Source organism: Blennius ocellaris (assembly GCF_963422515.1).
Source record: "Blennius ocellaris genome assembly, chromosome: 14".
Taxonomy (NCBI): Eukaryota; Metazoa; Chordata; class Actinopteri; order Blenniiformes; family Blenniidae; genus Blennius; species Blennius ocellaris.
Window position 1 is genome coordinate 15633197 of NC_137663.1, and position 19231 is coordinate 15652427.

A 19231-nucleotide genomic window follows, 5' to 3' on the forward strand; every position below is an offset into this window, starting at 1 on the left:
GCAGCAGTCAAGTTAAAATCTGACATATTCAACACGTGGCGTATGTAGTTTATGCACTGTTTTGAATAGAATATGTGTTTTTGCAATTTGCAGTTTATCACGTGTTTAAACAATGCACTCTGCAACATCTTGGGTTTTTTTTGGAGGGGGGTGGGGGGGTGTTACAGTTTTTAAATATATTTGCAGCTTATTCTTGTGCCTGCCCATAGTGGTAAGGCGCACAGATTACAATCCAAGTAATTGTGATTTTTCTGCCGTTTGCTTTTTTAAGCTCATGTTGAATCACCTTGGTCGAGATGAGTGGAACTTTCCCATCAGTGTCCAACCAAGTATGACTACAACCGGGTTTCTTTTAACCAATCAAAGCGAAGTGGGCGGGTCTTCAGAGCACGAGGTTTGGTTGATTCACCTCATATGGGAAGTACTTCCTCATGGACGTTAAAATTGGGCGGATTTCTAAAAATTATGTCACTTTCTCATTGACGGAAAATATCTTCACAGCTGTTATGACATGACTGAAGAGCAGCACATATGTACAGGTATGCTGCTTCTTCATTGGAGAGCGTGGAGTTTGTATTTTTGAGGAGGAGTTCAGGACAGCATAGTCGCGTGGCGATGGAAACCTCGACCTGCACCAAACTCCATTGTAAAATGTTCCACTTTAGAAATATGTGTGTATTTAAAGCGATCTATGACTTCTTTATAGTCATATGGCATAATGTGACAATCATAAGGGCTTGCATTATAATTCGGCATATCTCTACTGCAAATATCTGTTTTAGGTTGTTGTTACAAACTGTTTAAACTATGCAAACTGACCACATAATTTTCCTTGAAAGACTGTAGATGTGCCTTTTAAAGTATAGGGCTAATTCAAAAGAAGAAGAAGGATTTGTCTTTTGCCAGCACGGAGGAGTATGCGCGAGAATGACGTTTTGAGGGCAAATCCACATTCCTGTGAGGATTTAGTACCATGTCTTAATAGAGATGTTAAGTATCATAGACACTGAGTCTTAAGTTTTGCTCTCCTTTCTCTCTTTTGTGTGTTTATAGGTTTAGATCACGGAGAGATGGAGGTACCTGTGGAGGACAGATTGCGTGGGAAGCTGAGGACAGCCTGTGGTTTGTACAGTTACCTCAGGGGTATTGTCACATGGTAAGCCATCATTGAACTGCAACAGAAAATACAAATGTTTATTTCTATTTATTTGTATATCTGTGATAGATGGCTACAATTCAATCTGCGCAATCAATCTGTGTTATGTTTATTTATTTTTTTATGAAAACCTTTTTGACTAGTTTTTGCTTTTTCGGAAGAGACTTTAACTAGTTTATTCTCAAGTCACCTGACTGTCTCTTATAGTCCTCCTGTCTGAGGTCAACTTCAGTCCTGATTTAATTGGTAAACTAAGTCATGACTGATCGTTGAAGCAGTAAAAGAGCCACGTTGTATTGTAAACTCAACTAAATAAGAAGCATAGGATAAGCTAATTTCTTTAATTACTGTTTTCTGAGATACTTTCTTCAGTAAAAGTAATAGAAAATACTTCTCTGTGTATCAATTGGTTTGTATTCACATCCATAATTCAAAGTGGGCTGTTGGAAGTTTGGTTTCACAAAGATGTTTTAGGCTGGTTTTGAGGAAAAAGGCAGCCTTCATTCTCAATAACATACAGTCATAGTGATTGATAGATTTAGAGTATTACATACACATTTGACAATGTGGGAGCATGTTGCTCATGTTTCTATGTCAGTAACTGCAATCTGATGACAGCAAATGTAAAAAAGGGAGCTATTTCTTATGAATTATTATTTGTTATATCCCATAGTGTTGTGGAATGTTTAACAAGATAATTTCAAACACTTAGGTCTTTTTTTTAATCTTTCTAATTATATGTACTGCTGCACACTTTTTACCCCAATCGTTTTTCTTGATTTGTCAATGTGGGATAGATTTCTTTGAAGTCAATTGTGTCTAATATTGTGGTCTTTTTTCCACAGATTTGTCCAACTTGCATTGTAAAGCAGAATAATTAAATATATTTTTCTTCATTTAACAAATCAGACCTGAGAATAACATTTATATTGCATGAGCCCTGGAAGTATGTATAATAAAAACACTATTGCATAAAGAAAGGTTTAAAATTCAATCAGAGGTCAAGACTTGTTTGCTTTTTGTTTAATTCATGTTTGTCTCATTAAATCCATTAAAGACTCATTTGACTATCCTGGTATTGTCCATCCCGAAACACCACGGCAGGATCTGCCTCAAAATAGAATCTAAACACAGAAATACACTTTAGGCCATTTGCAGCTTGTATCTCTAAATATTGTCTTTAAACAGCACAACAAATGGCTGAAGTTCAAGGCTCTTTTTTTTTTTTTTTTGCACAGAGCTCAGAAGCCTGAAAGCATGAATTCAGGGAGGACATGTTGTGTTTGTGCTCTCCAGGCATCTGCTGAAGACCATAGCCATGGGTCAGGTCCTGTCCCTGCTGATCTGTGGGACTGCAGTGAGTTGTGAGTACCTGGCTAAAGCCAAGGTGGAGACTCCCATGCTGCAGAGCTTCCTCAACTACGCTCTGTTGCTGCTCACGTACACCACGGTCCTCAGCTTTCGCAAAGGTCAGACTACATGCTGTTTTGTGATTTGCTATTAGTCTCAGTAAGTCGCAATGATGAAAATTAGGAGGTGTGACACACAAAAGTCTAAGACTGAACTTTGTGAAAAGAAGAAAACATACCTGAAAGAAGTTTTGATGCCTCCTCTCAAAGCATTCACCTGTGTACTACGCCCTGGAGGTTGATTTTCTACTCGTGTCGATCACAATCAGCAATTCACTCTTTCATAGCGTAATCCCAGTCTCCCTTCAGCTTGAACTGCGTCTTGCTGAAAAGGCTTTTTCACTCGTACCTACTCTGTCCTACTTGACTCGCCTTTGATGCTTTTCCTTTATGTGTTAGTAGTGCTTGGTATCACGTACCAATGATCTCTGTACCTGTGATCAAAGTTGTGTACTTGTAATTGTCTAAGCTTCTGCACCATTCTCAGTTGCGTGCATTCATCTGTTTCTACAGGTGATGGAAACATCCTGCAGATTTTAAAAACCAAGTGGTGGAAGTATTTCATAATGGGCCTGGCAGACGTGGAGGCAAACTATATTGTAGTGAAGGCGTACCAGTTCACCACCCTGACAAGTATTCAGGTATGGCAATGCTGTCGTGGTTTAGTTTTCATCAATAAAAGCTTCACCTCAGTGGTCTGACAAGGCCCTGTGTCTTATATTGTTGATATATTGTGTATTCCAGCTCCTGGACTGCTTTGTGATCCCGGTGCTCATGCTGCTATCTTGGTTCTTCCTGAAGACTCGCTACAGGCTGGTTCACTATGTAGCTGTGGTTGTGTGTTTGTTGGGCGTGGGCGCCATGGTCGGAGCCGACATTGTGGCAGGAAGAAATCAGGGATCAAGTAAGGAGATTCTTTGTCATCTACATCAGTAAAATTCTTTATATTTACTGTTCACTCCAAGCAAAGAAGGCCCACATGCAGGAACTTATATTGAATATAAATAACCAGACAATGATAACCACAAATTATTACAATCACAATTCTGTCGTAAAAGACCATAACCGTGAAGACGTGTCAACCCCAAGCAAAAATACTGCGCTTCTTGATGCATAGTAGCTTCATAAATGAGCATACACAATAATTATGTGTACAATACCAATTTCTTACCATTTCTACAGGCAGCAATGTTCTTCTGGGTGATGGTTTGGTGCTCCTCAGTGCCGTTCTTTATGCCGTTTCTAATGTGTGCCAGGAGCACACAGTGAAGAAACTGAGCCGAGTTGAATTCCTTGGCACCATGGGCCTCTTTGGGACCGTTATCAGTGGCATACAATTGTAAGATATCTTTTTTTTTCTTCTTCTCACTACACCAAGCACAATAGACAATGATTGTTTAACATCATCAACACAGAAAAGAACAGATGAAATTTCACTCTCATCCTGAGGACTGTGTCAAAATGTACTGGACTACAAGAATATAATATGAGTTTAAAAGGCCACTTGAGTGAATATTGCAATATTGATATCTGCTGGTTAAACACTTGAAGCATCCTCACCTCTTTGCAATAGAAGAGTGGAAATGTATTGTTGATTAAATATTATTCATAATGTGAAAAATAATTGTCTGAATTTGCCTGTATAAATAATAACTTCATTAAGCTTTGTATTCAGTAAACCCTCAACCTCGTAATTTTTTGTTAGGTACAAATCTTGTATTACACATTTTATGCCATAATATGAGGATAATGGGCAGGTGTTGGTGTACTTAATTATGAAAAAGGACCTTGGGTGTCTTGAAATGCACTTATGATTCAAATGTAAATTTTAATAATAATTTCTGTCTAAGCACTATGCTGAGGTTGGAGGGTCACACTTCAGGGAGATCCTCATGGTGACCTTCTCAGCTACAAGTGTCAACATCTTAAGGAGACAAGCCATTCTTTGAGAGCTCCTTAGGCATCTGAAGCACAAAGCTCTCTGAAGGTTTTATTTTTACACATGACTAGAAAATGTCAGTTGGCTAGTCAGTTTTTTAACCAAGTAGTATATTTGTAATGGGTGTATTAGTGTAGCGCATCAAATTATTCTATCTGAATCTTCTTTATGATTTAAAGTTAATAAAAGCTTGCTGTATTTTACGAATGTATACGTTTACAAATCCAAACAAATATCCAGTCATATAGTGAACATCACTGAATCTCATTGTGTCGTTGTAGTGCCGTACTGGAAACCCGTGCCATTGCAGATATTAAGTGGGATCTTCATATTTGTGAGTAAACATTCCGTGCTGTCTACTTACTGACTGCTATTAAATATGATTGCTTGTATTGTCACTTCACCATGTCTCAACTTATTTTCCTGTGCAGTCCTGCTGTTTGCGGTCTACGCCCTGTGCATGTACGCACTGTACAGCTTCATGCCCGTCGTGGTGAAGATGACCAGTGCAACTGCGGTCAACCTCTCTCTGCTCACCGCCGACCTCTTCAGTCTCTTCTGCGGCCTCTTCCTCTTACACTATTCGGTGAGCATCAGTCTAAAGAGCTTTCATGTCTTTATTTGCATTGCTTGTTCCAATAGAGCGGAATTATGTCCGTAGCATTAGAGGAAGATCCCGACGGTGTTTCACTATTGACATGTACCTTAACAGCATTTCATGATATGCTGCTCCAACGTCCACACAAAAAGGGGAGGAATACTCCCTTCCAAATTACACTTTTTATATCACAATACTCCTAATTAATCCAACTTATTTAATATAGTTAGGACTTTAGTGGTACACAACAACAAAGCGTGCACATATATTACAACACAAACATTGCACATGTAGACTGACCTTTTCTCCAAAGATATAAAATGCATCTAATAAAATCTATAGGTCTGTCTTGAAACACATTCGGTGTGAAGGAAGTGGACTTAAAACAGTGTATTACATAGGTATTGTTAACTCACTGAGCACGTTAATGAGGTTCAGAGTCATTTTTGAAAAAGTAAAATCTGCACTTTAGAACTGGTAATCTTCTACCAGATGGCTGTAGCTCAGAGTGTGAAACATGAGGTGAATCTGCAGAGTGGCTGCTTTATATAGGCATTCGGTTGAGTTGGCGTCTCTTGTTAATTTGTCTTGAACATGTCTGAGCAAAGTGCAAAATCCGCCGCCAGCGATAGTTCATCAAACCATGATCTCTTATTCCACTTTGTCCCAGGGCACTGGATCCTATCTCAGCTAAGGGCAAGACAGAGTAACATAGTTAATGTTTCTGTCCCGTGTCTCGTCCTCAGTTTTCAGCCCTCTACATCATCTCCTTTGTGGTCATCTCAGTGGGTTTCGTCATGTTCAACGCCGTCCCGACATTTTCTGCTCGACTGGAGGAACCTGCTGAAGAGTCGGCGGACCACACGGTTCACTCCTCCACAGACTACCAGCAGGCTGCGTACGCAGGCTCTCAGAGATTTGAGACGGTCACAATGATCGATGCTCTATGACAGACTGTGAAGCGTCTCCAGGATGCCTTTAGTTTCTGGGCTATGATGGTCAATATGAAGGGGCCTGACAGCTTTACTGAGGAGTTCCGTTTCAAGCTACTACGCTTTAATCTCTTCATGCCTACTATAGTCACTGAAGTCATTTCCATTTACCTCCTGTTACTGCACATGTTCTGGTATTAACTTTTATTTATTTATTTTTTTAAACAACAACAATATAAATATACACTGCCTGGCCCAAAAAAAGTTGCCACCTGGATTTAACTAAACAAATTGATAAGAGCCTCCTGTTAGATAATTACTACATGAGCAGCCATCTTTCAGTTGGAATAGATGTTGGTTTGTTTGAGAAAGGTCAACTCTTTGGCATGAATCAAACAGAGAAAATATCTAAAAGGATTGTAAAAACTACTAAAAATGGGTAAAGAACTGCTGTGAGCTGACTACCTGAATATATATGAGCAGTTTCTTTCTTCCCTGATGGCATGGGCATATTCTAAGATAATGCCAGGATTCTTCTGGCTCACATTGTGCAAAAGTGATTCACGGAGCATAATACATCATTTTCACCCATGGATTGGCTGCTGCAGTGTTCAATGCACAATGGTCCAATTCTCCCATCATCAATACAAGATCTTGGTGAAAAATTGATGCGACACTGAAGGGAGATAAATCTCGTAACATTGCAGAAGCTTATCGAAACAAAGCCACAGTAAATGTGTGCTGCAATCAAAGCTAAAAGCAGTCCAACACAATATTACCTGACCTTTTTTTTTTTTTTTTGGCCAGGCAGTGTATTTTTTTTTTTTATTGTTCCAAAAGGCCACACTAACTTCATGGCTTTCCCCCCCCCCCTTTTTTTTTTTTAGAAGAGTATCTATTTTTTCTCGAAGTATTTGGCTGCTGTTTTACAGTCTACTGAATTAAGATCCAGACAAATATTTTAGATTGTATTCTATTTTAGTTGTCTGAGGATAGTTTTCATGTTTGTGCCTTTTTGTCGTCCACCAGGTTACTGAATGACTTTGCTTTTTTGCTTTGTATTGCCAAATGAATAACATAGTTTTTTAACTAATAAATTCTCTTTTATATTTACTTTTTCTGTGTTGTTTCTTATCAATGTCAATGTCCTAACTTTTATAATGATAATGTCAAGCACATACTGTAGACATGACATTTTGATATGTACTTGCTCAGAATATTGAGAAATAGGACATTTGTACATTCTACAGTCCAAAAGCACATTTGCTTATCAGGACAGAACAAGATATTTGATTGATTTCAGGCTTTGTTAAACATGTTGACTGTTTAACTTGTACCCACATGATTTACCAGTTAAGCAATTGCTGTTTCTGAAAAATCGGAAATTGTGGTAATTTCCTTGGTGCCCTTTCATTGATCCATCGGTTCAGACAGGCATTCCAGCATCGTTGATGAAATGGGATGACAGGCTGGTTGCATTGTGGACTGGTTGACTTATCTGTATAGAGCAGAGTAAAATAATGTTAGAATACTGTCAGTAGGTTGGTCAGAAAATTATCCTATAACTGTGAAGTAGTAAAAAATACCTGCAATGCAGGGTTTGGTTGTGTAATCTCTCTTCACAGCAAGAACATTGAGTCTTGGCTTGGGGGGGGCTTTTTGTGTAGGGTTTGCATGTTCTCTGTGCCTTTGTGGGTTTTACCTTGGCACTCTGGTATCCTCAGAAAGTCTAAAAACATGTGGCAACTGGAAACATGTGACCCATTACTGTGAACCCGAGGTGGAATAAATCTGAATAGAAAATGGGTAGATGCATCATTAATGTCTATAGAGTGGTTTTTCTGTACATTGTAAAGGGAATGTGCGAAATTACTCTAACTGAGTGCAAGTCCGCCCATCTGATCTACAGTAACAGAGGTCAGAACCACAAAGTGCGCAAAGAGATTGTCAAGGCTGGTTTAAAAAAACATCACGCCAGAGGTCACAGCTTCTTGTTTCGCTGGAGTGTAATGAAAACACAACATATCCCCTGTCTGCACTGAGTTCAAGATAAATGGGAGAGTCAGGAATCGCCATGAAAAGCATTAACTTCTCCAGTTTTCTCCGTGAGGTGTCTTGTTTCATGGGGATTTTTGGGGAGAATTTATTTGATGTTATGGTGTGAGGGCTCTAAAATGTGGTGCAGGTAGAAGTGTGTGTGTGTGTGTGTGCGCGCGCGTGTGTGTGTGCGCGCGCGCTGCGTTATTGTGCTGTAGCTTTTAGACAGTGATTCTCAGTCAGTGACTGTCATCATGGAGGCGAAGCAGCGACTGTAGCCGAGTGAAGAGGAACCAAACGCTGCAAAAAAGCCTCCGATTCGCCTGTCGACATTCAAAATCGGTAAGAAAAGCACATGCAATGGTCTATTTTTCAAACCGCTTGTATACTTTGCGCAGACGATGATAAATCGCACGCAGTGTTTGCAGCCACGGATTATTCAGTGTCTGCCCGTCGGATTGCTAATCATCCCGGAGCCGTGTAATCGCCGTGTGTTTTACCAGTTTTCAGTGTGTTTGCCTCACCGAAGCGATGGGATACATGTTACAATAGGTTTACTTGAGTGGGTCCGTGTCGTAGAGGTGAATCTCGCCCCGTGCACACCGCAGGAGTCGGACTCTGTGAATCCAGTCGGTGGAGAGGTGCGCGTTCATGCGTCAGCACCGCGGACAGCTCCGGAGCCGCGGGCCCGGATCGGACCGGAGCGGAGCACGTCTGTCGGCCGCATCCACAAAACCTGCGACAAACTGCGCCCGTCTCCTCTATTTTCAGGTGATTTCTTCAGGAGAATAAAACACCGGACACGTCTGACGGGTGACGGCGTGAACATGAAGCATTTTCTGAGGTAATGTGGCGCTCAGTTATCAACATCGCCGCAAGGCTGGATTTGAATTTCACATCAAAATGTAAAGGATTTCATTTTATTATCCAGTTCTCAGCTTCTCCACTTATTTATCCAGCCTGTACTCTGATCGCTTATTGCTTAAAGCAAACACTGCGGGCCAATTCATCCCAGTCCTCCCATTTAAGCGTTACCAAATCGATGCCACTGTGCAGCAGTGAGTGGTTGTTGTGGTGTGGACTAGTTTGAATGAGGAGGCCTTTTCGTTATTCAGCACATGTAAACCAAAAGCTCTCCAGAGGTGTTTCTATTAATAGTGCAACGGCCTTGTTGGGTTTTCCGGGGGGGGGGGGGGGGGGGGTCAGTACATTTCTATACACACATTGGAGTCAAATTCGTGTGTTATCGGGCTTGTAAAAATACTAAGATGTGAAAGAAATTCGATGTATAAAATGAGCGAACTTAATTCGAAATTAATATTTGCTGTGAATGTTTATATTAAGTTGAGATCCGATTTCTACTTTTAAAATGCCCACAAGCTGGTTTCGTTTATGTGATGATTTTGTTTTAGACTGGTTTTAGAATATATGTTTATGGATTTATTTCAGACTTTGTTTCTGACAGGTTTGACTGGTTTACAGTCTAGTTCTGGTCTGGATCTAATCTTGTTTTGGATTGGTTTGTTTTGGTTGGGTTTCACATTTGGTTTGACCCCGGTTTGAAGACTAGACTTTAGACTATACTTTCTGTGCAATTAAATTATTATTCCTGAACTGGTTTTAATTAGTTTCTATTCTGTTTTTGGAGTACATTCAGACAGTCTTTGGTCTAGTTTAAACTAGATGTTTTTACAGGCTTTGGACTGGTTCAATCAATGCAGTTTTCATTTATAGATGCCATCAACTTTGAATTGAGTTTTCACATCTGTACTTCTTTTCCAAGTTAAGACATCTGTTTTGCATACATTCCATCTCCTCTGGATATAAATCAATTGCAGGAATTTTCAGTGTCACTCCTTTTGCTGTGGTCTTGAAAATATTTCTTTCCAACGGCCAAGCAGAGGCTGCCAATGATTTTTACTGGTGGCTGACTTTGTTTACAGTAATTATACTAATGTGTTACAATGGCGGTGGTAATAGTTTACAGATGTAAAAATGATTCATGTTCAGCCTTTTAATGGTTTTTGGCTGATCAGAGTGTGCAGAAGCACTTAAAGTGGTACTCTACTGATTTAGTGGTGCACTTTGTACAGTCATGGGAAATCAAAGTAGCAGAGGTGGAGAAACCCTCTGTTTTGTGCATCAGACTCCAAAAACATTAAATCCTCATGCAACAGCATCCTTTCACTCTGCCTGATAAATGCCAAACCCAATCACATATTTCAAGTCCACATCACAAGATGGTTAAAAAGTCCATTTGATGTCAAATTAATTTAATCCAAAGACAAATATTACTAATTTGTCTCAGGATTCTGAACAGTCTTAACAGCAATTTGTTCACAATTATATATGGACTATAGAGTGGATTTTCAGTCATGTTAAACTGCACAGAATTACAGCTTCAGAGAAAGAACACTGATGGTCTGGGGTTTTTTTTTGGCCTATTTGGGGCATTTCTGTGTGGATTTTCTGTGTCATTCTTAGGTGCGCAGCAACCTGTTGATGAAGACGATGGCTGGTTGCAGCATACAGTTTGACTGCTGTGGCACTGTGGTCACGGTTTAGGAAGACTTGCAATGAGAAAAAGAGATCCCAGAAAAAAACAATTGGAATCACTATTTAAGTTTTTGGACTGTGGGAGGAAGTCATTCAAATGAAAAGCCCTCCAGCCTCACAGTGACAGCAATGGTTTTTATGTTTTGTTCTGTATTTTGCAGTTATTACTGTGTAAAGTACTGTTTTTCAGTATATTGTTTAAAAAGTGGTTGTAAATGAATTATGAATGATTTATGTTATGGTGTTGAGCACTAATCCCCAGTTTGAATGTGAGCTTGCTGTTTGGGGTTCTCTCTTTGCATGCAAGTTTTTTCTATTCATCTAGTAATTTGTCATCCAAAACATGCATTTGAGGTTAAGTGGTGACTTTACTATAGGTGTGAATGTGAGACTGTCTGTGTTTTGCTGTGCAATGAAATATAATTGAGATAAATAGGTTACAGAAAGCACATACGTTTGGTACTTTCTGCGCCCAAAAAATAAGGAAAATTGTCCATCCTGGCATATTCATTGAAAAGACTCGAGAATTGTAAAGTATTTCAAATGAAACACTAAAAGCACTCGTATCAATTATATTGATTAAAATGTCCTTTTTTTCCACTTCAAAAGACATATCTGCCTCAAAATGGGTTGTCCCATTTCCCTGCCTGTGGATCAGTGAAAGTGTGTCAGAGTGGAGGTGACTGATATGTAGGAGGGTGCTACTTTATAAAGATTCATAGAGACTAATCGTTGTGTCACACACTCTTATTTATTTCTACTTTAACAAATAATAAAACACGTGTGGCATGGCATACAGGAAGTTAAATGTCACCACTTCCTGAATTTCAGAACAACTTTAGGACAGTTTGCGACAACTACCACAAATATAACTTAGATTTCATGTGTAATAATGTTACTATATTTAACAACTAAATTTAGGTATTTCATCTATTAAATATCTATTCAATATGTGATAAACATGATAGAGAGTATAATAAACAGTATATTCAAATACACATTTAGTGCATGCTCGAAGAAAATTGCTCTTGCAAATGTTCTGTTTATTATGTCCCTGAACAATAAAATTGATTCTACATCCTTGCTGGTATTGATCCACACTGCATAATTCAAGTGGGGAGTACAGTTTAAATCTTCAATGCGTAACTTTTATGAGACAACCGCAAGTGTTTCCAAGACAAAATCGTTGACTTTTAAAAGATATTTTTTCTCGTGGTTGTATTTTCTTTTGGTTTACTATCTACGGGATCTGTGATGGAGAGGTCCCAGTTATATAGGAGGGGAAGGTCCACAGGATGCTGTAAACGAACTGTAAATCAGTGTTTCTCAGTATTGGAACAGGCCAGGCCATTGACAAACTCTTCTGAAGCCTGATTAAGCCCCATTTTTTGAAGCATGTGTCTAAGAGGAGAGAGTGCACGGTGCCAAATGGACTTGCAAGAAGTGGACCAGTATTGTTAATATGAATATAAAATGGAAACCATCAGATTTTCTCCCCTCATATTTATCATTTGGAGGTCCACATTTTGCAAATGGCCTGCACGTTACACAGTGTTACACATGACCCAATATCTTCTGTCTTCCAACTTTCTATTGCAATAAAAAAATGTCTCAAGAAAATCGATAAACCAAAAGAAAGAATAAATGTAGGATGATTCCTCTTGCAGGACGGTCACAGAGGAAATGCTGTCTGCACTAAAACCAACTCAGAGGGCTTATATATAGCCTGGTTAATCAATATAGTGCAGTTACAGACTAAACGCTCTCACATATACTGTAAATAGCCATAATCTGAGGGTGTAGGAGATGTAGTAAACTCCGTGCATGTCAGTGCATATTTGTGCTTTAACTCGTCATCAATAGTATACAGTGCTTTTGAGAGAAGTTGTATATCTTTTTGTTTTTTTATTTACCAAATCCCTTTTTACAATAGTGAAACATCTCCATATGTCTTTTATATCTGTTTCATCTGGAATAGGATCATAGGGAGGCTGAAAAAAGCAAAAACATTTTTTTTTATGCAGACACGTGAATGCACCACCATGTACTGACTTCTGGTCCATCCTACCACAGTAAATAAGTTAATGTTTCAATGATTTCCGTCAAACCTACAAAAATGGCATCAGTAGAATTTTTAGTCTTTCAAAAAAGGAGTTTTTATTTTTTCAAAAGCCTTCTAAGCACACTTGGCTGGTAGTTAATCTTAAATACTGTGAATAAACATGTCTTAGGTGGGCTCATCAGCATTGCAATCATCTGGATTTAGCAGCAGAGGAAGGAGTTTTGTTCGTAAATCAAACAAAAAGTGGATTTTCAAAAGACAGGGGGAGAGAGGGCTTCTTTGCTTAAATTCCCCCCACAGACAGGTAACTTTTTCCTGCTCATATCCAAGACCACACGTACCATTGGGGAATGTTTTCACGGCCGAGCTGCTCTCACAGTCGGCACGCTGACCCTCATGTGTAAGACTCAGTCGGGTGAGCTGTAAAATGGATTAGCAGAGGGCAGGTTCAGTGTCTCATGGCATTTTATCAGACAGCTCTGGGTACCAAACCTGTAACGTTTCTGCGTTATGTGCAGTGCTTCTACCATCCCCCCATTTGCTTTGCGCACACTTGCTTGAAGGTTGAGAAAATGACTTCTCCAGGAGCTGTTTAACATGCCAGCCCCATCCACAGGCCTCAAAAGAGGAATTAATGCCTCTGGACTGTTCTCACCTCCTTTTTGCTTACACAGAAGATGATGTTGTGCTGTGATCCTTCAACATTGTAAGGATTCATTTCTGCCTGGAAAGGTTGTAAACTCTTCCCGGAAAAACAAAGAAAAAAGGTTCGGCTTATTGTGGCTCACGCACTGCAAGTATTTAGCTTTATCTAAAGTGAAGGTGTATTTCTGGTAGCTTAAATAGTGAAGATACAATCTGGAGGTGAAAGATGAACATTTGCAGGGAGAGGCAGGTGAACAGTGGAAATCTTTCAGCCTCCTCGGCTCCTTAATGGGTCGCAATGCATTTCCCAAGACATCTTCATTTTCATTCCTGGCGTCACCTGCAAAAATAGCACAGTTTGATCTGCTGCAAGTCTCCCATGGCAGTCGAGAAGTGATGCACAATCTCTTGACTCCCTCCTCTTTACGCCTCCTTTCTGCTTCATCCTGCACTGTCACATCTTTTGTCTGCCTCTTCTATTTCTGCAGCAGGGTACTTCCTTTCTGTTGTGATTATGAAAAGCTCTTCAGACCTTGATGGATATTTATAACATTCATTCATTAGAAAAACACCAAAGAGACACTTGACACAAGATATATATTTAATATACAGAGCTATAGAAAAACACATTTAGTAGGAATAAGTGAAATACACACACAAACACACAAACACACACACACATGCACATTTTACTATCACATTTTATACTTTCCAATCAAGATCAATTTTATATATATTTTATACTATGTTACATTACCTGCATCTATGTTATTTAATTTGATGTTACTATTTTGATTTTTAGTGATTGAGTGAGATTGCTATCTTTAGTCGTTTTCCCAACTTTAATACAAATTAGATCACTTTACTAATGTATTTTAAAATGTGGAATTGAGATACAAAACAATTTATGATATATTCAGGTCATGTAATTAATCATATTCATCCGATGGCCTTTTTTTTTGCACCATTTAGTTTATTGCTTGTTTTGGTCCATGAAATTTGTAGATGTATGTATATAAATAAATGGTGTTTTTTAGGTTTATATGATTTGATTATTTGATTTATGAGATATTTAAAAGTCAACTAATTTGATCTCGGGTATTAAAACTCAGTTTTATTTTGTTTTTCTTTTACACTGTGCTGCGTGTGTGTTTGTATTCCCCGTCTTTGCTTGTCTGTTTGTAAAATCCCTCCGTCTCCTCCTCCCCAGAGTGGTGACCCAGTTCTTCGTATTCCTCTACTGTAAATGTCTGTGGCGAGGCCTCAAGTTTGTTGTCAGGAAGTTCACGGGTCGCTGCGAACTGCAGCGAATCTGCTACAACAACAAGCATGGAGCCCGCAGGACCCTCAAGATAGGTACCCTGCATACTGGCTGATTTATTTCTATTCACATCAATTGTATAAGGGATCTCCTAAAATCTGTTTTGGAGGGTTTTTTTGTTTTGCTTAAATTTTGGAAATGCAAAAACCTGACTGACACACAATTTATTACGAGTGAACAAGACTTCTTTCCTTTCAAATAAAGAGTGCAAGATTGGGTTAAATTTCATACTATCTATAAAAAAAAATAATACTACTTCACAAATAGACCATGAGCAATACATAAACAGTTAAAAGCCATTAATGGCTGCCTCTTAAGGTACTTTTGCTCATATACCAAATATTAAATAGACTTGCACCATTTCATCTGGCTGATCTTGTAAGGCCTTTTGCTCCTGCTCACACTTTACACTCTCAGGTTACTGGACTCTTACATGTCCTAAAGATCAGGAAAGAGACCTAAAAATAGACCCGATACTGTAATGATCATGTGATATTACTAAATTACATTCAATCAGAGCAGAAGAGTCTTACTTTAAGAATATAACTGTTGACATTGGGTAAACAAATTGGAAAATGTTTGAAAACATATTTCACAAGTGATGTTCAGGTTTCTATAGGTAGTTGTCTTACAGTCTGCAAATATTTCATTTCAGAGTCATCTCTGAGATACTCCAAAAATGAGGTACAGTGTTTTAAATCTCTCATATTATATGACTGGTGCTCAATCATACAGCCAAATTCAAAGTCCCCTTCATGTTTAAATTTGCTCTCCAGCTGCTGCAGTCTGCACTCAGCGTCCACCCTGATAAAGTGGAGAAAACCATTGATGACATCATGGCGTTGAAGAAAATTAATCCTGACACCAACCCACAGTGAGGCATCACATTTCTGTTATCACTTCTTTTTTGGTGTTGCAGTAGCTGCTAAAGTGTGACTGTCAGGAGGGAGTGTTTGTGCTTGTGCAGAGGAAGTTCCCGCCTTTTAAAAATAGCTTTCTGTTGCTGTGTGTCCCCAGGCTGAGCATCTCTCTGCAGGCCAGCCTGCTGCAGATTGTGGGCTACAGGAACCTGGTGGCAGAGGTGGAAAAGCTGCGCAGGGAGCCGTACGACTGTGAAAACTCAGAACATGAGGACATGCTGATGCGGGTACTGAAGGCCCTCTGAATGAATGCTAAACAGGAGCACTGGTGGTGCATTTACACAGAAACAGACTTTTAATAAATGCTAAAATCATGTTTTCTGAGCTTGCTCTGTTTTACTAAATGCAATAACCTTATTGATATAGAAAGTATTTTACAGTGTGTTATTTTCAACAATGTCAAATCCCAGTTACTTCCTTTACTTTCCCCAACATTCTAGTGTGGAGAAATGTTTTGCTATATACAGCTGGAGAGTCTTGAAATCAGGCTTGTATGAGTTCTCATCGGTTTATCTCAGGCATAGTTGTACTCAATAGGATGATGATACTGGTGTCAAATTACAGCCAACCTTGGCTGCACATTTGCAAGCTGAAGTAGTATTAAACAAAGGCATCATGGAGGCTGCCTAATCAAAAACAGGGCGCTTTGAAGAGGACACAGGAGCTAAATGGAGTTTGAATGGTAAAGCTGCGTCCATTTTTGATCCAACAATCCTGGCGAATTAGCTAACCTTTGAACACCATAAAAAGCAAACTTACATTTACCTGGAATAATTTTAAGCTTACAAATAATTTGTACATAGCAACGTATTACTGAAGTACTTGTTTCGTCTTTGTAAGTAAGTCAAATAGATAGATGAGATTGTGTTTGTGCCTGTGTTGCAGCTGTGGAAGGAGCTGCGTCCTGACACACCTCTCAGCAGCCGCATCTCCAAGCAGTGGTGTGAGATTGGTTTCCAGGGCAGCGACCCCAAGACTGATTTCAGGGGCATGGGCCTCCTGGGCCTGCATAACCTGCTGTAAGTCCTCATGGCAGAGACACTATTGATGGGCTCTACTGCATATATATCACTGTGAGCATATGAACATTTGTATACACATGCTCATGTAGAGAAGTTTTTGTTTGGATAAAGTACTTTTAGAGAGCAAGTAAGATAATAAATGCACGATTAATCTTTGAGTGGGATGTTTTTTCGAAGGTATTTTGCAGAACACGACAAGGCGACAGCTCTGCAGATGCTCCATGACTCCCTGCAACCAAAGCACAAGTAGGTTCACTCCGACAGACTTTGCATGGCCCAACTGGGCAAGATCCATGATCAGTTTAATCTGCCTCTTTAAGCACCACTGAATCACCCATAACTCTGCAGTCACCATTCTCTGCTCGATTGTATTCACTCTTACAGCTCGATGTTATTCACTGCCTCATTCTTTTTTCTTCTAACTGCTGCTGCTTGTATTGTTTTCTCATCGACATTCCAGTGCGGGCTGTCTCATTTCACGAATGAAGATTGTTCTTCTTATTTTTCTCCTCCACCTCCATTTCTGCCCATGCCCTCCTTTCTCTGTTTGTCTGTCACATGCACTGTAGGAGCACACTCAGAAAACCGAGGTACTCGATTTCACTTTCATTCATTTGCTGTTTGCTGCATTCACAGCATTGATCCCTTCATTTAATTCTGCAGTTGGTATGATTTATCTGGGAATTGTAAAATGAAGTTACTAATGAAGGCTTCAGTTTGATTAAGTGCATTTAAGTATCCCGTTAAATGCATACTTATGAATTCCTTATGAAAAAAAAGCTCATTATGTAGCCTAAAAAAGCAAACAAAACAAAATCATTACAAAATACAAAAAATAAAAACAAAAACATATTGATTGATTAATTTATTACAATAAATATGAAATGGAAAATACTGAAAAAGTCCAAATATTTTTGCTCTGTTTTTCAAATATAATGATGGATTAAAAAAAACAAACTTGAGGCTAACAACAAGTCCCAAAAGTATTGTTTTCTGAAATATTATTTCTTGTTTACTGAGAAAAATTAAGTATTTATATTTTCCCTAAGTAAATGCAATATACACATTTGTGCTTGTAACCATTCAAAAAAGAATTATGTTAAGTTTTGGCTTCAAATCAAAGTCATTTAAATGTTATCCGTTATCAGTTGAAAGCCAATAAACTAATGATTCATGGATATTGTTTGAAATTAATCTTGTTAATGAGGGTGGGGGATTTATGTGGCTTTCCATATATAGTTTGTATTTCTGGGTTAGGGTGATTACAAACACCAAAAAGCATCTAGTAAGTTTGCAGTTTGTTTTTATTCCCTCAAAAGTGTCCTCAGGTTGTTTTTGTCTAACAACACTGTTGACACTGCTTCCCATGTGGCGGCTGTGTAACTCAGGTGTGTTTCCTTCATAGTGAGACAACCAAACCTGAATGGGAGCAGAAAAACCTTGACAAAGCGATCGGGTGAGTCTCTGTTCATACACTTCATGTGCGAAGACGAGCTGAAACTGGGCTTCAGGTATAGCTGTGTGAGTGTCAGCCTCAGTACACTGAAGTTTCTGCACATGATGGAGCCTTCCCACCAGCCTGTGTATGTGTTTGTATGCAGGAGGGCTGATGTATGTGTTAAACAGGTTTTTTTTTTTTTTATTGCTGTAATTTCCAGCTGCTGCATCTTCTGCACAGGAGATAAAGGACATAAGTTGCAAATTGACACAGATTTACCATCAGAAAACTGCGCAGCATCTGAAATTACACCATAGTTTCTTAATTTTATACAGCTTTTATGAGTAGATGTGGATACAAACACTTGTAACTGCCTTTTCTGTGCATGCTTAAAACATCTTAACTTTCCTATATTCCAATATAGGTAATATTGTTTTTATGAGAAATAGTGCTTCGTGTTACCAGAATTCTACATGCTAATTTCTTTCTTTCATTTGCCTCCATTTCTACAGCTATTCTTTTGCCATTGTGGGCATCAACATCACAGACCTGGCCTACTCCCTGCTGGTGAGCGGAGCTCTGAAGACCCATCTGTACAACGTAGCTCCAGAGATGCCCAGCCTGCTGCACTTCCAACAGACCTTCTGTGAGTTCACTTTGATGAGCATGAAGCATTTCAGATGGTGAAGTGAACGTGACAATTTTTTTTCAATTTCTCTGCAATGCAGGTTACTTGATGCAGGAGTTTCACCGCTTCTGGATCGAGGAGGACCCCAGCGACATCATGGAGTTCAATCGCGTTCGCTGCAAGTTCCACCGTCGGATCCTGCGGCAGCTGAAGAATCCGGACATGGCTCTGTGCCCCCACTTCTCCGCCTCCGACCTCCACCTGGTCAACCTCTAAACTCACCCCAATCCAATCACCCTTCCTCTATTTAACCCCCTCCCCCCGACAGAGGTCTCTCGCCTGGATGTCTGGTAAGCTGAGGAAAAAAAAAAAAAAAAAAACAGAAATCCTGGCACACTAACACTCTGTTGACTCTCCCTCAAACTGCTGAAGACATTCAGGGAGATTCTCCTCGTTCTCAACCCGAATCGTCCCAGCTAACGTCATGTCGCGTCACTGCCAACAGCTCAATCAAACACACACACACACACACACACACACACACACACACACACACACACACACACAC

General features: G+C 39.4%; 2 protein-coding genes across 2 annotated transcripts; both read left to right on the forward strand.

Annotated features, from left to right (window-relative positions):
* Nucleotides 1–421: 421 nt before the first annotated feature.
* Nucleotides 422–6052, forward strand: LOC308139532 (solute carrier family 35 member F2-like; the record flags this gene model as incomplete). Its single annotated transcript, XM_080508992.1, has 9 exons — nucleotides 422–539; nucleotides 1054–1156; nucleotides 2453–2625; nucleotides 3079–3206; nucleotides 3310–3469; nucleotides 3748–3904; nucleotides 4786–4838; nucleotides 4936–5090; nucleotides 5849–6052. Exons 1-9 carry the CDS (start codon nucleotides 512–514, stop codon nucleotides 6050–6052), a joined length of 1161 nt encoding a protein of 386 aa, XP_080365118.1. The 5' UTR covers nucleotides 422–511.
* Nucleotides 6053–8898: 2846 nt separating this feature from the next.
* elmod1 (ELMO/CED-12 domain containing 1) lies at nucleotides 8899–18939 on the forward strand (the record flags this gene model as incomplete). The annotated part of the gene is made up of 10 exons (XM_080508349.1): nucleotides 8899–8915; nucleotides 14545–14690; nucleotides 15311–15339; nucleotides 15432–15529; nucleotides 15673–15802; nucleotides 16461–16594; nucleotides 16775–16843; nucleotides 18003–18053; nucleotides 18548–18681; nucleotides 18764–18939. 10 exons carry the CDS (start codon nucleotides 8899–8901, stop codon nucleotides 18937–18939), a joined length of 984 nt encoding a protein of 327 aa, XP_080364475.1.
* Nucleotides 18940–19231: the final 292 nt, after the last annotated feature.